This window comes from Phyllostomus discolor, chromosome 1 (genome assembly GCF_004126475.2).
Source record: "Phyllostomus discolor isolate MPI-MPIP mPhyDis1 chromosome 1, mPhyDis1.pri.v3, whole genome shotgun sequence".
NCBI classification, from domain to species: Eukaryota; Metazoa; Chordata; class Mammalia; order Chiroptera; family Phyllostomidae; genus Phyllostomus; species Phyllostomus discolor.
Genome location: NC_040903.2, coordinates 208782614 through 208798289, shown reverse-complemented (window position 1 = coordinate 208798289; position 15676 = coordinate 208782614). Strand labels below are relative to the sequence as shown.

Sequence of the window (15676 nt, the reverse complement as noted above, 5' to 3'; positions counted from 1 at the left end):
CACCTGTGGATTCTGCTGTTGCCCTTGTCCCCTGGTGACATGACAGCTGGGGTTTTGTCTGGGTCTCCTCGCAGCTCCCCTCTGAGCCTCCATCCCCGTTTCTCCAGGCCTCGCTACACTCCCTGACCGAGAGAGAGTGTCCGTACGTGAATGTACCGGGTCTAGGCACTCCTTCCTCGCTTGGAGCTCACCCCGTCACCCCTGGGAGTCTGGGCTGGGGCGGTTCCCTTCTCCGGACTGAGAAGTCCGTTAGCCTGCGGCCTTCTGGAAGTAGGCTGCTGTGGGCTTTTTCACTAGGGGTTTAAATGCGTACAGAAAGGTAATTATTTTTGTTGGAGGTTGAAGCCTTGCAGAAACCATCATGTCACGTGAACATAATTGGAATTTGTGTCCGAGGTTGATTTTAAACTGTGTGTGAAATGGCAGGTTATAAAATAAAAATTCTTGTTTATCCCTATAGGACTTCTCACAGTTGATCCAAATAAAAGGCTTAAAATGTCTGGCCTGAGATACAACGAGTGGCTGCAGGACGGCAGCCAGCTGTCCTCCAATCCCCTGATGACTCCCGACATCCTGGGCTCTTCCGGGGCTGCCGTGCACACCTGCGTGAAGGCCACCTTCCACGTAAGTGCTCACGCTCCGCGTGCGCAGGGGGTTTGGAGAGGACAGTCAGAGGCTCCGTAACCTCAGAGACGCACTCTTAGTGATGCATTTAAGATAATGTGTTCTTTTCATGTTAGGGGTGTTTCTATAAACCCCACCATCATATAATCATGTTTATAAACAGAAGGCGCGTGGGGGACCAGAGTCACTGCTGACCCACAGTCTTTGTACTCGACATTCAGAATGAGTTTGTGGGATAAAAGGCAGTATCTGATATTCGAATAGTGGAAGATATTCTGCAGGCCGTGAACACCATGTGCACAAAAACATTAGAACTTTTTTCTCTTAAATAAGCTAAATCATTTTCTTTAAAACCTATAAGTAAACATGGGGAACTAAGGCGCGTGTGAAAGTGTGTTCATTCCGCAACCATTTCGTGCCTCATCCACTCTGGAGACCATAAGGGCCAGGCAGTAACTCCTGTGGCAGCGGGCATTGACCGTGCGGTCGAGAGGCTGAGACACACCGCAGCGGCTGCACGCGGTGCACGCAGATGCAGAGGCGTTAACACGGTCGTCTGAGCGGCAGATGAGAGAAGGAGAATGAAATTGCCTCTGGAGGGATTACCTTGAGAAAGGAGGGGGCGCATCGCCTCTTAGCTGCAGAAATTGATTAAAAAGTTAATGAACCAGGACGTGGTGAGGTGTAAAGGGATTAACTGCAAGAATGTGTAGCAGATGATCCAAATCTTCTCTGTGACACGTGATGCGAGGTTGCCAGGGGCAACCGCAGTGATGCCTAAGCCCGAGTCTAAGATGAGGAAAGACAGGCTGCTGTGAGCCGAAAGCCGGCCCGAGTGGCTCGTAGACCTGATCTTCTCTGTGTACACTGAGTGGCCCAGATACACCCAGTTGCATTGACTGGGAAGTGGAGAAGAGCAGGCGCCCATCATGGGTTGAGTCTGCTGTGTGTTAGGACTTTGTGGTGAGAATTTTAAATCCGGGACACAGAACTAGTAAGTGGTGGGGGTGGGGGTGGACTGCTGACAGTCTCTAGGAATTCCCAGCTAGTGGGTGTTTTTCTCTTGAGAGGTAGCACCAACTCCGAGTGATGAGTTGGAATAGTTACTGGCTCCCATTGGCTCCTATTGGCTCAATAGTTGGTTCAGTTAGACCGCATCCTCAGAAATCTTCCCATGAACCGCTGCACCCCTCAGGGAGCGTGGATACAAGGGTGTGTAGGACTGTGTTCCCCAGACCACTGGGAGCTGCGGTTGACACCCCCACGTTGTCCTCTGTACGTGGTAATGCCAAGACATCCTCAGTCCTTTCTCCTTCATCACCGTCCCCTCTCTTCTCCCCCAGGCCTTTAACAAATACAAGAGGGAGGGGTTTTGCCTTCAGAATGTGGACAAGGCCCCCCTGGCGAAGAGGAGGAAGATGAAGAAGACCAGCACCAGCACGGAGACGCGCAGCAGCTCCAGCGAGAGCTCCCATTCCTCCTCCTCCCACTCTCACGGGAAGACCACCCCCACGAAGACGCTGCAGCCCAGCAACCCCGCCGATGGCAATAACCCCGAGACCCTCTTCCAGTTCTCGGACTGAAGAGCGCAGGAGCGGCCAGCGTGTGACTGACCCGGAGCCCCGGCCCCGCTGGCCCCGGCGGATGCCCAAGGTGATGGGTTTTGTGCTTTTGCAGACGAGGCCCCCAGGTCTCGTTGGAATCTGCCTCTTAGGGAATGTTTTCAGGAGAACCCAGTTGGCTGTCCTTGTCCAAAGCACTGGACAGAGAATGCTACTGTGAATCCGGCACATGTCACGCTGTGGAGCGGCCTGGCGTCATGCCCGCGGGACGATTCTGGAAAGAGCAGAGGCCCCGTACATTGAACGAGGACCAGTCAACCCGCACTGCTTACGCGCAGGTCACCGGCTTCCCAGCCGTCCGCCGACGAGAGCCACGCCCACCGTGCGGCCGGCGCCTTTCGCTGTGCCTCGTGGATGGTGTGGGTTTGAGGACACCCGCGCCCTGTGAACAGTGACTTATCCGAGAAAAACGTCTGTGTTCGGACAGACTCCCTGATGGGTTTTATGTGTGGCGTGCACTTACTTCATGAGAGGATTTTAACTTATTGCTGTTTCGTGGTTACATATGATGATAACCTGCTCTCATTAACCTTTTCTAGAAAGCGAACGGAGAGCTGCAAGGACTTGGGGTCCCAGGCTCTATCCTCGGGGCCCATCTGAGATGCATGCTGAGCTATATACGTTTTTAATTTTGCACTGCTCTTTCCCGGCGATTTGTTTTTAACGGTTATTGCAGAACATTAAGGTACAATGTCTCTGTTTTTAAGTTATATTGCACTTTATAAAAGAATATGAATAAAGCAAACTATTTTGTAAAGTGCACTGTTTAAAGCATATGTACTGTATTTTTGCCATTTTTTTCTATTATCTACTTTAAATTTGTGCTCGCATCCCCCTTCTACTTCATTTGCAGCAAGTAGAATAATGGTCCGTGTGGCGCGACGTCATCATTAGCCACCGCGGGGCCGGCGCGAGGAAAACCTAAAGGGAAATTCTAGGGAACACTGTGCTTCGTATTTGTACACTGTGTTGTGCTGCAGCGAGGCCTTGCCTCCTGGAGCCAGGTATCATGTACATAATATTTTAGAATCATAACTACGCGACCTGTTTGGAAATTTTCCTGTTCAATTTTCAATCCAGTAAGCAGATTTTATAAACTTATGCAGAGCACTTTTCTTGCTCAAAAGTTCTGAATTCCTACAGAAAACAAGTGCTATGTGATGAAGACCTTTCACTGGAAGACAGCTGCATTTAAAAACGTGATCAATTCATTTTCTATGCAAAAAGACGCGGTAGGATTTGTATGTTAGATCTTCATTTAAAGCCATCACACAAAACGTTAGGACTGCGAAGGGTGATCTTTGCTGTATGTTTACAGGAATCACGCTTCAAGAGCTAGCGCCCGACATGTTTTATCTTCCCGTTTTTGTTCGTGGTGACGTATGGAGCATTCGTTTGGAATTTGGGCATGATACTTATTTATTCGTTTCTTGAGACGATGCAGCATTAATTTCAACCAGTTATGAATACTAAAAATGATTGCACTCTATGTAATAGTAGTATATTTATTGCTAAATCCATGTATATATGAATAGCACAGGCAACAAAAATGGCAAATATTAAAATATTTTCAAAATACCGTTTTATCTCGTGCAGACTTTTGTCCACAGTGGTCATTGGGAATAACTGCATGCCCTTTCCGGCGGCCCCGAGGGCCGAGTGCCTCCCGTTCAGTGGGTTGTGCGGCCAGCTCCCCATCCTCCCTGGTCGTGCTGGGGGGTTCCGTGATCTGCCGAACTGCAGCTGGTTCACAGCGCATGGTTCTGTCAGGCACAGATTCGTAGCGATTAAGGAAATGTCCGTTGATGTCTGCAGTTACGTTGACTATGTTTGGAAATGTGTGAGCAAGCGCTTCAAGTCATTGCTTTAACACTGTGCCTTCAAGTAGAAATACTAGGTATGAGATATACATTAAAAGGATTTCATGACTAATGAAAAATGATCCAGAAGGGTGGTCCGTATACCGTAACGATTGACAATGTAATTGACTCGTTGTGAATATTGGAAATTAATGGGTTTTAGCTTCATCTTCCTTCCCTTCTCTTCTGGAGGACTTGACGGAAAATGAAATAAGACGTCAGGCAGAGGAAGAAGAGGAAGGAAAGGGAAGGGTAGTTCATCAACCCATAAGCGTCCCTGAAGAATCTGGAATGAATGGGCTTCTGAGAAGACCTCAGAACACACTCAGGGTGGAGGCCTCCCCTCCCTTCCAGTGCATCCTCCTCACCCTCACCCTCCCTGCAAACACCAGGGAGGCTGCACCCGACGCCGAGTTGGTGGCAGTCAAGTGGGATGCAGGCAGTTAGTGTGCGGTGAGGTGCACTGTAAAATTCACAGAAGTTTTTATTTAGTCACATCCAAATTGAACTGAAAGGTACTTCATATGACGCTGTTACATGAAAGGGCTTTTTTGGTATTAGGAGTAAAACAGAAGTAGATCTAAGAACCACAAATATATACATTAAATTCTCTTTATCGCAGCTTTGGAGATAGCTTCAAAGCATCCCTTCTGTTCTCACTGACTCTATAGTACGTAGTTCTCATATAGTACGTAGTTCTCAGTAGTCCATATAAACCCTGGCTCATATCATATCTTTTGTAACTGTATACGGCTCATTCAGAGGCCAGATTAAGAAAAGGGAAGCAATGGAGGGAAGACATTTTGAAAGACCAGTTTCTTCTGATTGCTGCACCGGATTCTATGGCTGAGTAAGTTAAATTAGCTATTTTGAAATTCATTAATTCTCCTAAACCTCTATAAAATAATAAATCGCTGAACCACTGGAACAGAAAATCTAATTCCCTGAGTTAATTTCACCATGCTTGTTTGTCTTAGAGTTGCAGATTCGTTTACCCCTGAAAACTGCCCTTTCGTATTTTTTATACTGCTGATTTCTTCAGTGACTGTGCAAATGGCTACATTTTAAATATAAGGTAAGTTATTTTATTTTAAAGAAGCTATTAAGATAGCAGTGACTTTTAAATAAGGGAGTTCCTTTTGTATCTCATTTGTTAAAAAATATATTCTCAAATACTTTATAAAAGTACACAATTTATTGTCTACTTGTTCACCTTGCCCCCATTTTAAATACCTGTTATTGTCTTATTTATTAAGATTAGTGTACCTCTTCCCAGCCAGGGTACATTCCTGGGTTGCAGGCCATGACCCCCAGCAACCGCACATTGATGTTTCTCTCTCTCTCTCTCTCTCTCTCCCTCCCTCTCTTCTCTCTCTAAAAATAAATAAATAAAATCTTAAAAATATATATATATATATAAAAAAGATTAGTGTACCTCACAATGGTGGAAATTTCTAAATTATTGGCCTTATACATGCCTTAGACTGCTTGATTATTTGGGAGGGTTGTGTTATCACACTTCTAATATTCTTTAAGATCTAAGTGGAAAAGTTAAATTCTGATATACAACTTTCACTATATCAAAATAATTGTCTTATACATGAATTATTATAACATAATGGAATATCTTAGAATGTATGACTTGGCCTTTAAGCCTTTAATTAATACCTCCCACATGAACATCCATCTTCATTTGATGCCTTTTTTTATCCTAAAATGAATGTTGCAGGCTGTAATGAAATTAAGAATTTAAATGTGAGTGATTACAAAACTGAAAGAGTAGAAAAGTAATCATAAGGTAGCAGGAAGTATTCATCAAGTAAACATTTTAAGTCTAATATACCCGAAGAATATAGCTGCTACAGCAACATAAAGGTTTTATTCTGTCTTAAGTGACTTCACTCCAAATTGTGATCTTCCTTAGAGGGAATACTTTCCTTAAGCATAGTTATTTAAATTCAGTTTATATGGGGGGCTGTAATTTCGAGGGACAATAATGTGCATCTTGAGGACATTGGTTCACCTCATTTTAGTTCTCATCTTCAGCATTTCTTACCTTTGGGCTTTCAATATATTTTTCTTCTGTGCCCCTTTCTGTGTGCGTCCAGCTTCCGGTTACATGATTAAGTCATTGGAGCGTCCCTTCCCCAAGGCCATTGTCCACCTTTTAGTTTATGAATGCATGGATTCAGTGAGTGCCAGTATTTCACATTCTGCCACTATTGGGCTCAGAAGGGGCAAGAAAAGTGGCTCCCAAGTGTAACCCGTCTGGGCTTCTCTCCACACGAGTGCAGAACAGGCACCGCGGATGGCCAGACACGGCCTTTCAGTCATTACGACCACGTGGTGAAACGCGTGTATTTAGGGGGAGACTTGGATTTAAAAGACAGGACTCTCGGTGGTTATCCATCAGGCTTCATTTCCCTGCTGTATGTCTGTGGGGATCCGTGGAAGGGCACGTGCTATTTCTGCAGTTAGCGCGCTGCTTGGGTTACTGCAAGGAGTGAGACTCCAGATCGGCTGAGTTAGCGTTTCACTCAACAACTTTTCTCCAGACACAGGAGGCTGGGAGGAGCTCGCCAGGACGTTGTTCCCGTAGTTCCCTTCTGTTGCATCCCCCCTTTAATTAGTTCCGTTTTATACAGTTTGTCTCCTCACAAAAAGAATAGTCCGTTTTCATTCCTGTTCCTGCCCTTACGGAGCCCTTTTTAATCTCTCCATTTAAGTTTTGAAGCCCCGTGTTTAAAAAGAAGAAGGCAGCAAAAAGGCATCGTGACTTAGAAAAGGAAATAAAAGCTGTATGAACAGAATCCCGTAGATTTATCGTCTGGCACTTCTGCTTCTGGACGGATTTGAAAGTCATTGTTTTTGTCGTTGTTTTGTTTGGCTTTAAAATCCAGTAAGATTAAGGAACTTGACATCCTTAGCTGCAGTTTTATTTTCAACTTCTGCAGAGGCTGGTCTTGCCAGATGTGCGCTGTTTTGTTGGAAATGGACATTTAGTGATCCTTCCCACTAAAGACCTGTTGGTTGTTTATAACAGTGTGTTTTAGGTACTACAGTCCTATCCTATTTGCTCAAATTATAAATACTGGTAAAAGGGGAGATTAAATGTACAATAATCATCATTCTTTTGATGAACATAAAGAGAAATAGAAAGGTGCTATATATTCCATATAAAGTCAATGCTTTAGTAGTATAATTTTGGAAAATATCCCTAAAAACTTTACTGGCATGTATTTTGTTTTTTTACAAATAAAGAGGAAACAGGCCCTGGCTGGCGTGGCTCAGTGGATTGAGCACAGGCTGTAAACCAAAGCATCACAGGTTCGATTCCCAGTCAGGGCACATGCCTCGGTTGCAGGGTACGGCCCCCAGCAACCGCACATTGATGTTTCTCTCTCTCTCTCTCTGTCTCCCTCCGTTCCCTCTCTAAAAATAAATAAATAAATTCTTCAAAAAAAAATAAAAATTCTAAAATTCAAAAGAGGAAACCACATGTGCACATACGTGGGGGGATTGTTAGAGGCCCGGCATTTTAAGGTACAGCAGGTAGAGTCTGTCTAAAGTGGTTGGCACCCTCAGGCATGGGATTAAAAACTCACGGGGCGTGATCTGGGCAGCTAACTACATTCCTCCACGGCGTCTCAGAAAGATGAGAAAGTCCGTGGGCGATTAAAAGATGAAAAACATTGTTTTCTTCTCTCCTGTGGGGGCCGTTGAAAGTGTTGTCGGGCCCGTTCAAATGAGCGCTGTCCTCATCCATTGCTGTCCGTGTCGCCTTAACCAACTTCACTAACTTCTTGTGTTGTTGTTCCTGTGACCCGGTTGTATGACCATGTGCAGTAATGCACTCCACACTGAGATTTCACTCCCCACTTCTTTTCATTTTTATTTATTGATTTTGGGGGGTGAGAGAGAGAGAGAAAAAAAAACATTGACTTGTTCTCCTTGTGCATGCATTCATTGGTTGATTCTTTTTTTTCCAGTTGAAAGTCATTTTACTATCATTATTATCAGCAGCATCAGCATTATCATTAGCACAAAACTAAATCCACTAATAAAACAAAGGTACACCCCAAAGGCGTGCGTCTTACTGACAGTGGGCTGTGAACATTATCTTCATGGACAAAAGACAGCATCCTGAAGATGATGACCAAACCACAGCTTGATAAGGAATTCAGCTAACATTATTGAGCACTAGGCACAATAGGAGATTTAAAAACGTGTACAAGAATCCCTGCTTGTAAGGAGCTTTACAGTCTGGTAGGAGGTGTTGAAGAGCACCAGGCACACAGGGCCACGTGAGATCAGTGACATAATGGAGTCAGCGCCATGCACGGATGTCATCACAAGAGACCGTGGTCCCTTTGGTTGTGGGACATCAGGAGAGGATCCACAGTGGAGGTGGCGTCTCAGCTGGGCTCTGAGGCTCTGGAAAGCTTTCCTCAGAGCGGCATATGGAGGAGAGGCACTGGAGGCGAAGGAGATTGAGTATGGGCGAAAACGTGGCCACGGGAATGCTGGTGGCATTTTAGGGGAAAAACACAAACAGTCTGGCTGGTACAGGAAACCTCTGTAAGTGGGAGTGGTGTGATCAGATGCTGCAAGTTAAATGGGCACCGTATTTTGAATGGCTCTGAACTACAGGCTGAGATTTCTGCTCTTTCGTCTGCGTCCCAGTGACTGTATGTCTGCAGCAATAAAATATGCAACAATCTGTGAGGAGGGATGGTCGTTTCACTTCCAGAGTTCTCAGGGGGATTCAAGGGGGTTCTAGGCCGTGTCATTGCTTTGCTATCAAACATGTCACAGCAGATAAGCCCAAGCAACCTATAGTAATTTTTTCCATTTCACACACAACGACATCTCTTCCCTCAAAGTCTGTTCCTTCTAGCCATCCAGGGGCCACAGCTGTGCTCACTGCCACCTCCAGCCCACCAGTTCTCGCGGCACCGAATCAGCTGAAGCCAGTGTAATTTAGGGTGTCCAGTTATAACGGCTACCCTCAAGCTAGGCCCCCGCGCTGGGAGAAGGGAGAGCCGTGGTGGTAGGCGTAGTGGACAATGTCATGAAAATGCAGCCATCCGAGAAGTCCTGTGTGTAATCCCCATCCTAAGCGTCACACTTACTTCCTTGAGATTCGAGTTTCTGGTCCTTCACTCGGTTCGGTGCAGAGGACAACTGGAAGGGTCCCCAAACTCACAATAATGCCTAATTCAAGTTTCCTCTCATTGCTAAAGAGGAAACTTCTTTTAACGTTTCCCCTTGCTGTCAGAGAATTCCTTAAGGCACGACATTTCACCTGGTTACACGTTATTTAAAGGCCTCCTGGGTGTGAGGCTGTTGAGGCTGTGGACAGACAGGAGTGACCCAGGAGGCCGGCTGGGGCTTGGTCCGCGCCCTACATGCTGGCGGTTGGGAACCTCTCCAGCACACTGACATTTTGAAGCTACTAAAGAATGACTACAGTAGGTAACCAAGCCCAAGAAGTCAGCTATTTAAACAGGCCCAAGAAGACTTAGAATAACCAAGTTGCCGCGGCCACACTTCCTGGAGACGTCCCCGACGGGTGCTTGGGTGGCCTGCTCCCAAACACCTTGGACCAGGGCCCGTGCGGCCTTCTCGCTGCTTTGACGTGTGCGTTTGTTCAAGGGTCTTTCAGACCTCGGAACCAGTCACGTGTTATGTTGGGAGATGCGAGCCTTTTAACTGTTGCATGGGTCACCATTCTTATTTAAGGGACAGGATTGTAATATTTCCTGGGTTTGTTTTTAGCATGGTTTCCCCCATTAGGTGGGTTATGTTCTCTATTTTCTTTTTTTAAAATATTTTATTTATTTAATTTTAGAGAGGGAAGGGAGGGAGGGAGAAAGAGAGAGAGAGAGAAACATCAATGTGCAGTTGCTGGGGGCCATGGCCTGCAACCCAGGCGTGTGCCCTGACTGGGAATCGAACCTGCACACTTTGGTTCACAACCCACGCTCAATCCACTGAGCTACCCCAGGCAGGGCTCTATTTGCTTAATAATTCAAAAATATTTTCTTCCCCTGTTACTGGCACCTTCTTCCACTTAGTATTTATGGCAGCAAGGAGGGAAGGGAAATCTATTTTTAAAAAGGGCTGAAACCACGGGCTTTTGTTCTTACCATATGATGGCAACTGCCCTGTGGATGGCTTGTTGTGTAAAGGCTCTTCCCAACCAGAAGCCAGTCCTTCCAGTCGGAGCCGGCGAGCAGTGTCAGGTGCCCCAGGAGGGCGAGGCAGGGGGGACCCCCGGATAGAGAACAGCGCCTGGACGTCCTCCTCGGGGTCCTCCTTCAGAGATGAGGCGTCCTTCTGCAGCGCCAGATAGACTGAGCAACACCAGGAGGGTTTCTGTTAGCTCCTCGGGTTTGGGGTTCTCCCCTTGCCCCCCCCCGCCCCACCGCCACCACCCCCACGGTGTCCCCTCTGCTTTCTCCCACCCTTCTAAAAGCAGCCATCCCTGACCTTGCTCGAGTCCAGGTTACCACGTCAGCGTGAAGCAGCCTCCGGCTCCGAGCCCTGCAGCGGCTCTGACCTGTGCGTAGCCACGGAGTCCACGGTGCTCATTTCCGACAGCCACTCCCGGCCCAGTCCCCTCGGCTGTCAGCCGTCCCGGGCGGCCTTTCAGGCAGGGGAATCAGCATCTGGAGGGGACGCGCTTCTAAAATGCAAGAGCGGTACTCAGTGCCCCTTTCTCCTTTCACACACGTGGGTCCGTGCTCATCTCTGGCCCAAACTTTGTTTCCAGTTTCGGAAGGGCTGGTTCTGAGGGTGTCTTTGCAACCACTTTACGGCTGGCTCCGTTCGTTGCCGAGAAACCGTCGCTAATCCGTCCTTCCCTAAAAGGGCGAGGAGCGTCTGTGACACCAGACCCCAGTCTGCGTCCACACACGGCTGGGACCCAGTCCTCATTGGTCACCCGCGGAGGAGACTTCTGTGTGCGGAAACTCGCTTGCGTTTTTCTTTTTCCTCTTGCCGTATTCTGCCTGGCTTGATGAGGTTTTTCTTTCATTTTTACCTGCATAGCTATCCCTTAGTCTCATCCACTCAACTTACTCTGAAGTTTTCAATATGAAAAATTAAACTAAAAAAAAAAAAAGAAAGAAGCAAAGGGCACTTTTAACTGAAGTCTCTGCACAGGCTTGCTCTGGGAGTAGGTGATTTCTTATTTTGGTTGGAAACAGCAATTGGGATGGCAATTAGAACAGATTTTCACCTCTTTGAAAAAGCCCTTTTGGGGCAAAGCTTTGCGACGGTCGCTTAACCTGGCCCGTGATCCGAGTTTTATTTGCGTGGCTTTTCTTCTGAATCTCTCTGGAAGAATATAAGACATCCTGAAGAGGCAAGAAATAACATTATTCTCACATCAAGGAACAATTTTATATCTTCCTTTAATGCCACCTTCCTTTATGAGTATCAATCTAGTGTTCTCCCCAAAGGGAGTGACTTTTTTTCTTGATATCCTATGTTTAATAAGTAGTAGCTTCTCTATACCTGCTTGCCCGGAGCCCACATTTATAATACTTTGTGGCAGATTTTTAAAATGGATTCATTCTATCTAGCTGGGCTAGAATCTTCCAGTATTAATTTAGACTGACTTTTTCCTCTTCTGGGATTATTTCGAAGAGCTACACATTACGTGTTTCTTTTGTTGCTGTAACTATGCGCAGGTATCTGAATGTCCTGTGAAGGCTTTATTAGAGTGATCGTTGGTCCTGCTATTGGTTAAAGGGAAACTAGATGGAGTTAAGAATTTTTGTACTGTTAACTATTTATTGAGAGCTTTTAGAATTCTGTAACTACTTGTCTTTAACGCTTATAAGAGGCATGTATTTTTCCCCCCTCATGTTCTTAAAGTCGGTCTTCCCTTTGTCCAGGCAGGTCTGAGAGGCGCGGCAGCTGGAAGACATACGTGTAGCAAACGAAGCGAGGGTGTGTTGTAGAAATGGGATGTTTTCTTGCTTCGGGAATTTGGCCAGAAAGTTGTAGGTCTGTCTGAGTTTTATCTTTAACAAAGCAAAGTAAGGGCTTACTTTCGACCAACTTCTCTGTGTGTAAAGATCTATCTGTGGAGCCCTGGCTGGCATAGCTCAGTGGATTGAGCTCGGGCTGTGAACCAAAGTGTCGCAGGTTCGATTCCCAGTCAGGGCACATGCCTGGGTTGCAGGCCATGGCCCCCAGCAATCGCACATTGATGTTTCTCTCTCTCTCTTTCTCCCTCCCCTCCCTCTAAAAATAAATAAATAAAATTTTTTAAAAAAGAAAAGAAAAGATGTATCTGTTGAAGCTTTACGAAAAGAAGAAACCTGTCCGTGCTCAAATACTTGATATCTGATTTGGATTTCTGGGGCGGGAGGGGAGCATTATTGGAGGGAAGGGTTTACAGTATGTTTTTGGAATTAAGATGATTAAAAAAACACAACAATGTGTACTGGTAATTTTATGGCTCAGAAGAAGGGCTGGAGTCCACTTGCTCGAGCTAAAATGCAGTTTTCACTGAATGCAGTTTCCTGTTGATCTCTCACCTGCTCGCACCCACTCTGCCGAGGCTTGCGAGGAGAGGAAGCTACCTCTGGACCGACTTCTCTAACGGTCTTGTCTTCTAACTGCCCACCCGTCACGCTTTTTCCTGCCCAGCGACGTGACGGCTCTGGAGCCCCGGAGCCGGTCAGAAGGAAGGGGATGCCTGGGTCTTTCCCACCTCAGCTCTTGGCCGGCCACCCCATCTTCTGGGACTCAGACCTCCCTTAGAACTGACTCAGCCCCCAAGGACCTTAGCAATCACCCCCCCCCTCCCCCCCCGCTTTATCCTCTGGACCTCACCCGCCTTCCATCCAAGGCCAGCCTCTCTCAGGCTTCCAAAAGGACTAGTCACCAAATCTCCTTATTTGGGAGGCAGCAGCAGTTGTTGGGATGGGCACAGGCCTGTGTTAGTTACCTGATGTGGTGTAACAAATACCACATTTTGCCGTGTATCACGTGCACCTGCATTTCTGTGCGCATTATACACGGGTTATTGTACTCATGATTATAACCGTGGCATGTAATCATTTTACCCGTGTGTAATGCACATCCTTATTTTTCCCTCAAAAATTTGGGCAAAATGTGCACATTATACCATGCAAAATATGGTAATCCCAGAAGTTAATGGTGTAAGACAATAGCCATTCCTTGTTTCACAGTGCCCGGGGGTCAAGAACTCAGGAGCAGCTTAGCTGGGTGGGTTCCCGCCCGGATGAGTCTCATGTGGGCTGCAGTCAAGGTGCGGCTGCTGGCCCAGGGTGGCCATCCCTGAAGGCCTGATGGGCGCCAGCAGGTCTGCTCCCCGGTGGCTCACTCAGCAGGTGGTGTGACACCGGGCCTCTCAGTGGGGCCGCCTGAGTGTCTTCACAATACGACAGCTGGTTTCTGCTATGCTGATGACCTAAGACAAGGCAAAGAGGAAGCCACAGTTCCTTTGCTGCCCTAATCTCTGATGTCACAGGGCTTACATTCTCCAGAAGCCAGCAACCGAGAGCAGCCACACCTCAGGGGGACTAGAATTTAGTCCCACCTTTTGAAGGGAAGCACACCAAAGCATTTGTGGACATATTTTAAAATCTCTGCAGGTGCAAATTCTTACTCCCCCATTCTGCTAACCGTGTGGTGTTGGGTGAGTCACACGCCTGAGCCTTAGCTTCATCTCTAACACGAGTGTAACATAGTCTCCTCCAAGTGTAGTCACGCTCACTCCAGATGTGCAAAAGCAGCGGGACCGCCAAGCACGGTGCACAGTAGGTGTTCAGTACATGGCAGTGACCGTGACCTGGGCTCTGGAAGAAGAGCAGGCTGAGGTCCACCAACAGCATGGGTGGAGCTGGCCCCCCCGGCATGCTGGGGAGGGAGCCTTTGGGGACGCACTCCCCACAGTCTCAGGGTACAGGGCGCTTTCCCTGCCATGTCTCCTGTGTGTGCTTCTCCTTGGCTGGGTCCATGAACAAGCCAAGATGGAAATTGGTGCAGAAGCACCAGCCTCTGAGGTAGAAGCCAAAAAAAAAAAAAAAAAATGGCCACAACAGCGCCTTTAGCCCAGCAAATCTCCCTTGTTCTTTCCTTCTTCCGGGAGTGGCCTCGCTTGGGACTGACACCAGAGGGCTTTTCTCAAGGCAGTGTGATCTTGAACTCAACTGGCTGAAACGAAAACTGGAAAATGGAATAAATGTGTCCTTAACTTAGAAGCTTCGGCCCAAGAGTGAAGCTTCATTTGTTTATGGTTGACTTTGGACTCCCTGCCTCTGGACCCCAGCACACGATTTGTTTATAATTTGCATCAAGTTTGCAAGGGCAGGACATCTCAAATGCTTCACTTCACGCTGGATGCGTGACGCAGAGCAGAGGATTTGTATTTGCTGAGGAGGAAGCCTGGTTGTTAGTTGTTCATGATTTGGGGGCACAGTTCTTCTTGCCATCTTCATCCTTTCTTATTTCTTAGAAATGCTAGCCCACCCACCTGCTTCTGGAGCCCTGTGCTCAGGCCCTGTCCCCTGCCCCTCCCTCTCCCTGGGCCCTGAAACCCCCTAACCCAATGGGAGATGCTTACTTTCACCACAGAGAATCACCAGGGAGTGACGGCGTCTTCCCTGCATGAGGGAGGACCTGTGGCTGGAGGGGGCGGCATGGAACAGGGCTGCTTTGAGGACCACCCTCAGCCTATTCCGTCCTTGGATCAACCCTCACATCCAGGCGCGGACTCACCCCTGGCCTTGGCTTCCTGTTTTTTTTCTTTAACTTCGTTCAGCTGTGCAGTGTCTGCTGTCAGCTCAGACGGAGGTAGACGCAATTCTGAAGTCCCAGAGCCAGGACCCGTGGATTAACAGCCAACCCAGGCAGGTGTTTGGCTGTTTATGAGACAAAGAAGAAATAATCCCCAGTATAAAACCAGGTGCTACCAAAGGCCAGGGACTGAGCTGCCACACAGAGGTGTGAGGGGAGGGGGACAGCCTCGGACCTCCGATGTCTCAGACAGGTGGCTCCAGCCGGCCGCCGCCCCCTCTGCCTGTTGACTTTGCAGAACGTTCGGCTGTACAGGGTGCTGAGATTGGGTCAAGAGTCATAATATATGTCAATAAGATCATAGTGTATGGCACGCAGCCACAGATGTTTCTAGTAAATATTAGTGGGTGTATTCTCTCAGACTTGCATGTCACAGATGACCCAGCTGAACAAAATCCCAAGTCAGTACTTTCCACCCTGTGCCTTGTGCTAGCTTGGGGCTGCAGCTGGCATGGCTGTGGAACTTGGGAAACGCCCTGGGCTCCCCCTGATTAAGGCCATGCTGGGTCCCTTCGCTCAGCAACGCAGCACGCCCACGAGTAGCTGGAAAACAACCGAAACAACGGATGGACCAGCCTGGCCAAACATCACAGTCAGCCTTTGGAGGCAGGTCTGTGGCAGACTCTACCTCAAAATTCCATCTTCTCAGCAAGTTCAATACCAGCCCTCAGTGCTGCCTGGGTTCCCCCATTTGGAGGGTCAGACTTCTTAGAGCCTCAGTTTCCTCGCCTG

The 15676-nt window shown here is 47.5% G+C and overlaps 1 protein-coding gene and 1 long non-coding RNA gene across 3 annotated transcripts in view; one reads left to right on the top strand and one right to left on the bottom strand.

Moving 5' to 3' along the window:
* Window positions 1-3824, top strand: part of RPS6KA5 (ribosomal protein S6 kinase A5) — a 125944-nt gene extending 122120 nt beyond the window's left edge. For both annotated transcript variants that reach the window (XM_028507812.2, XM_036013192.1), the window contains exons 16-17: window positions 461-624; window positions 1968-3824. In XM_028507812.2, coding sequence (XP_028363613.1) covers window positions 461-624; window positions 1968-2207 — 404 coding nt within the window. In that variant the 3' untranslated portion in view covers window positions 2208-3824. The remainder of the gene's footprint in view (window positions 1-460; window positions 625-1967) is intronic.
* A 1439-nt stretch (window positions 3825-5263) lies between these two features.
* On the bottom strand, window positions 5264-5677 carry LOC118497740. Its single transcript, XR_004900275.1, has 2 exons — window positions 5541-5677; window positions 5264-5371 (listed from the first exon to the last, which is right to left on the bottom strand). It is a non-coding gene; the product is annotated as an uncharacterized LOC118497740 (long non-coding RNA).
* Between the last annotated feature and the right edge of the window lie 9999 nt (window positions 5678-15676).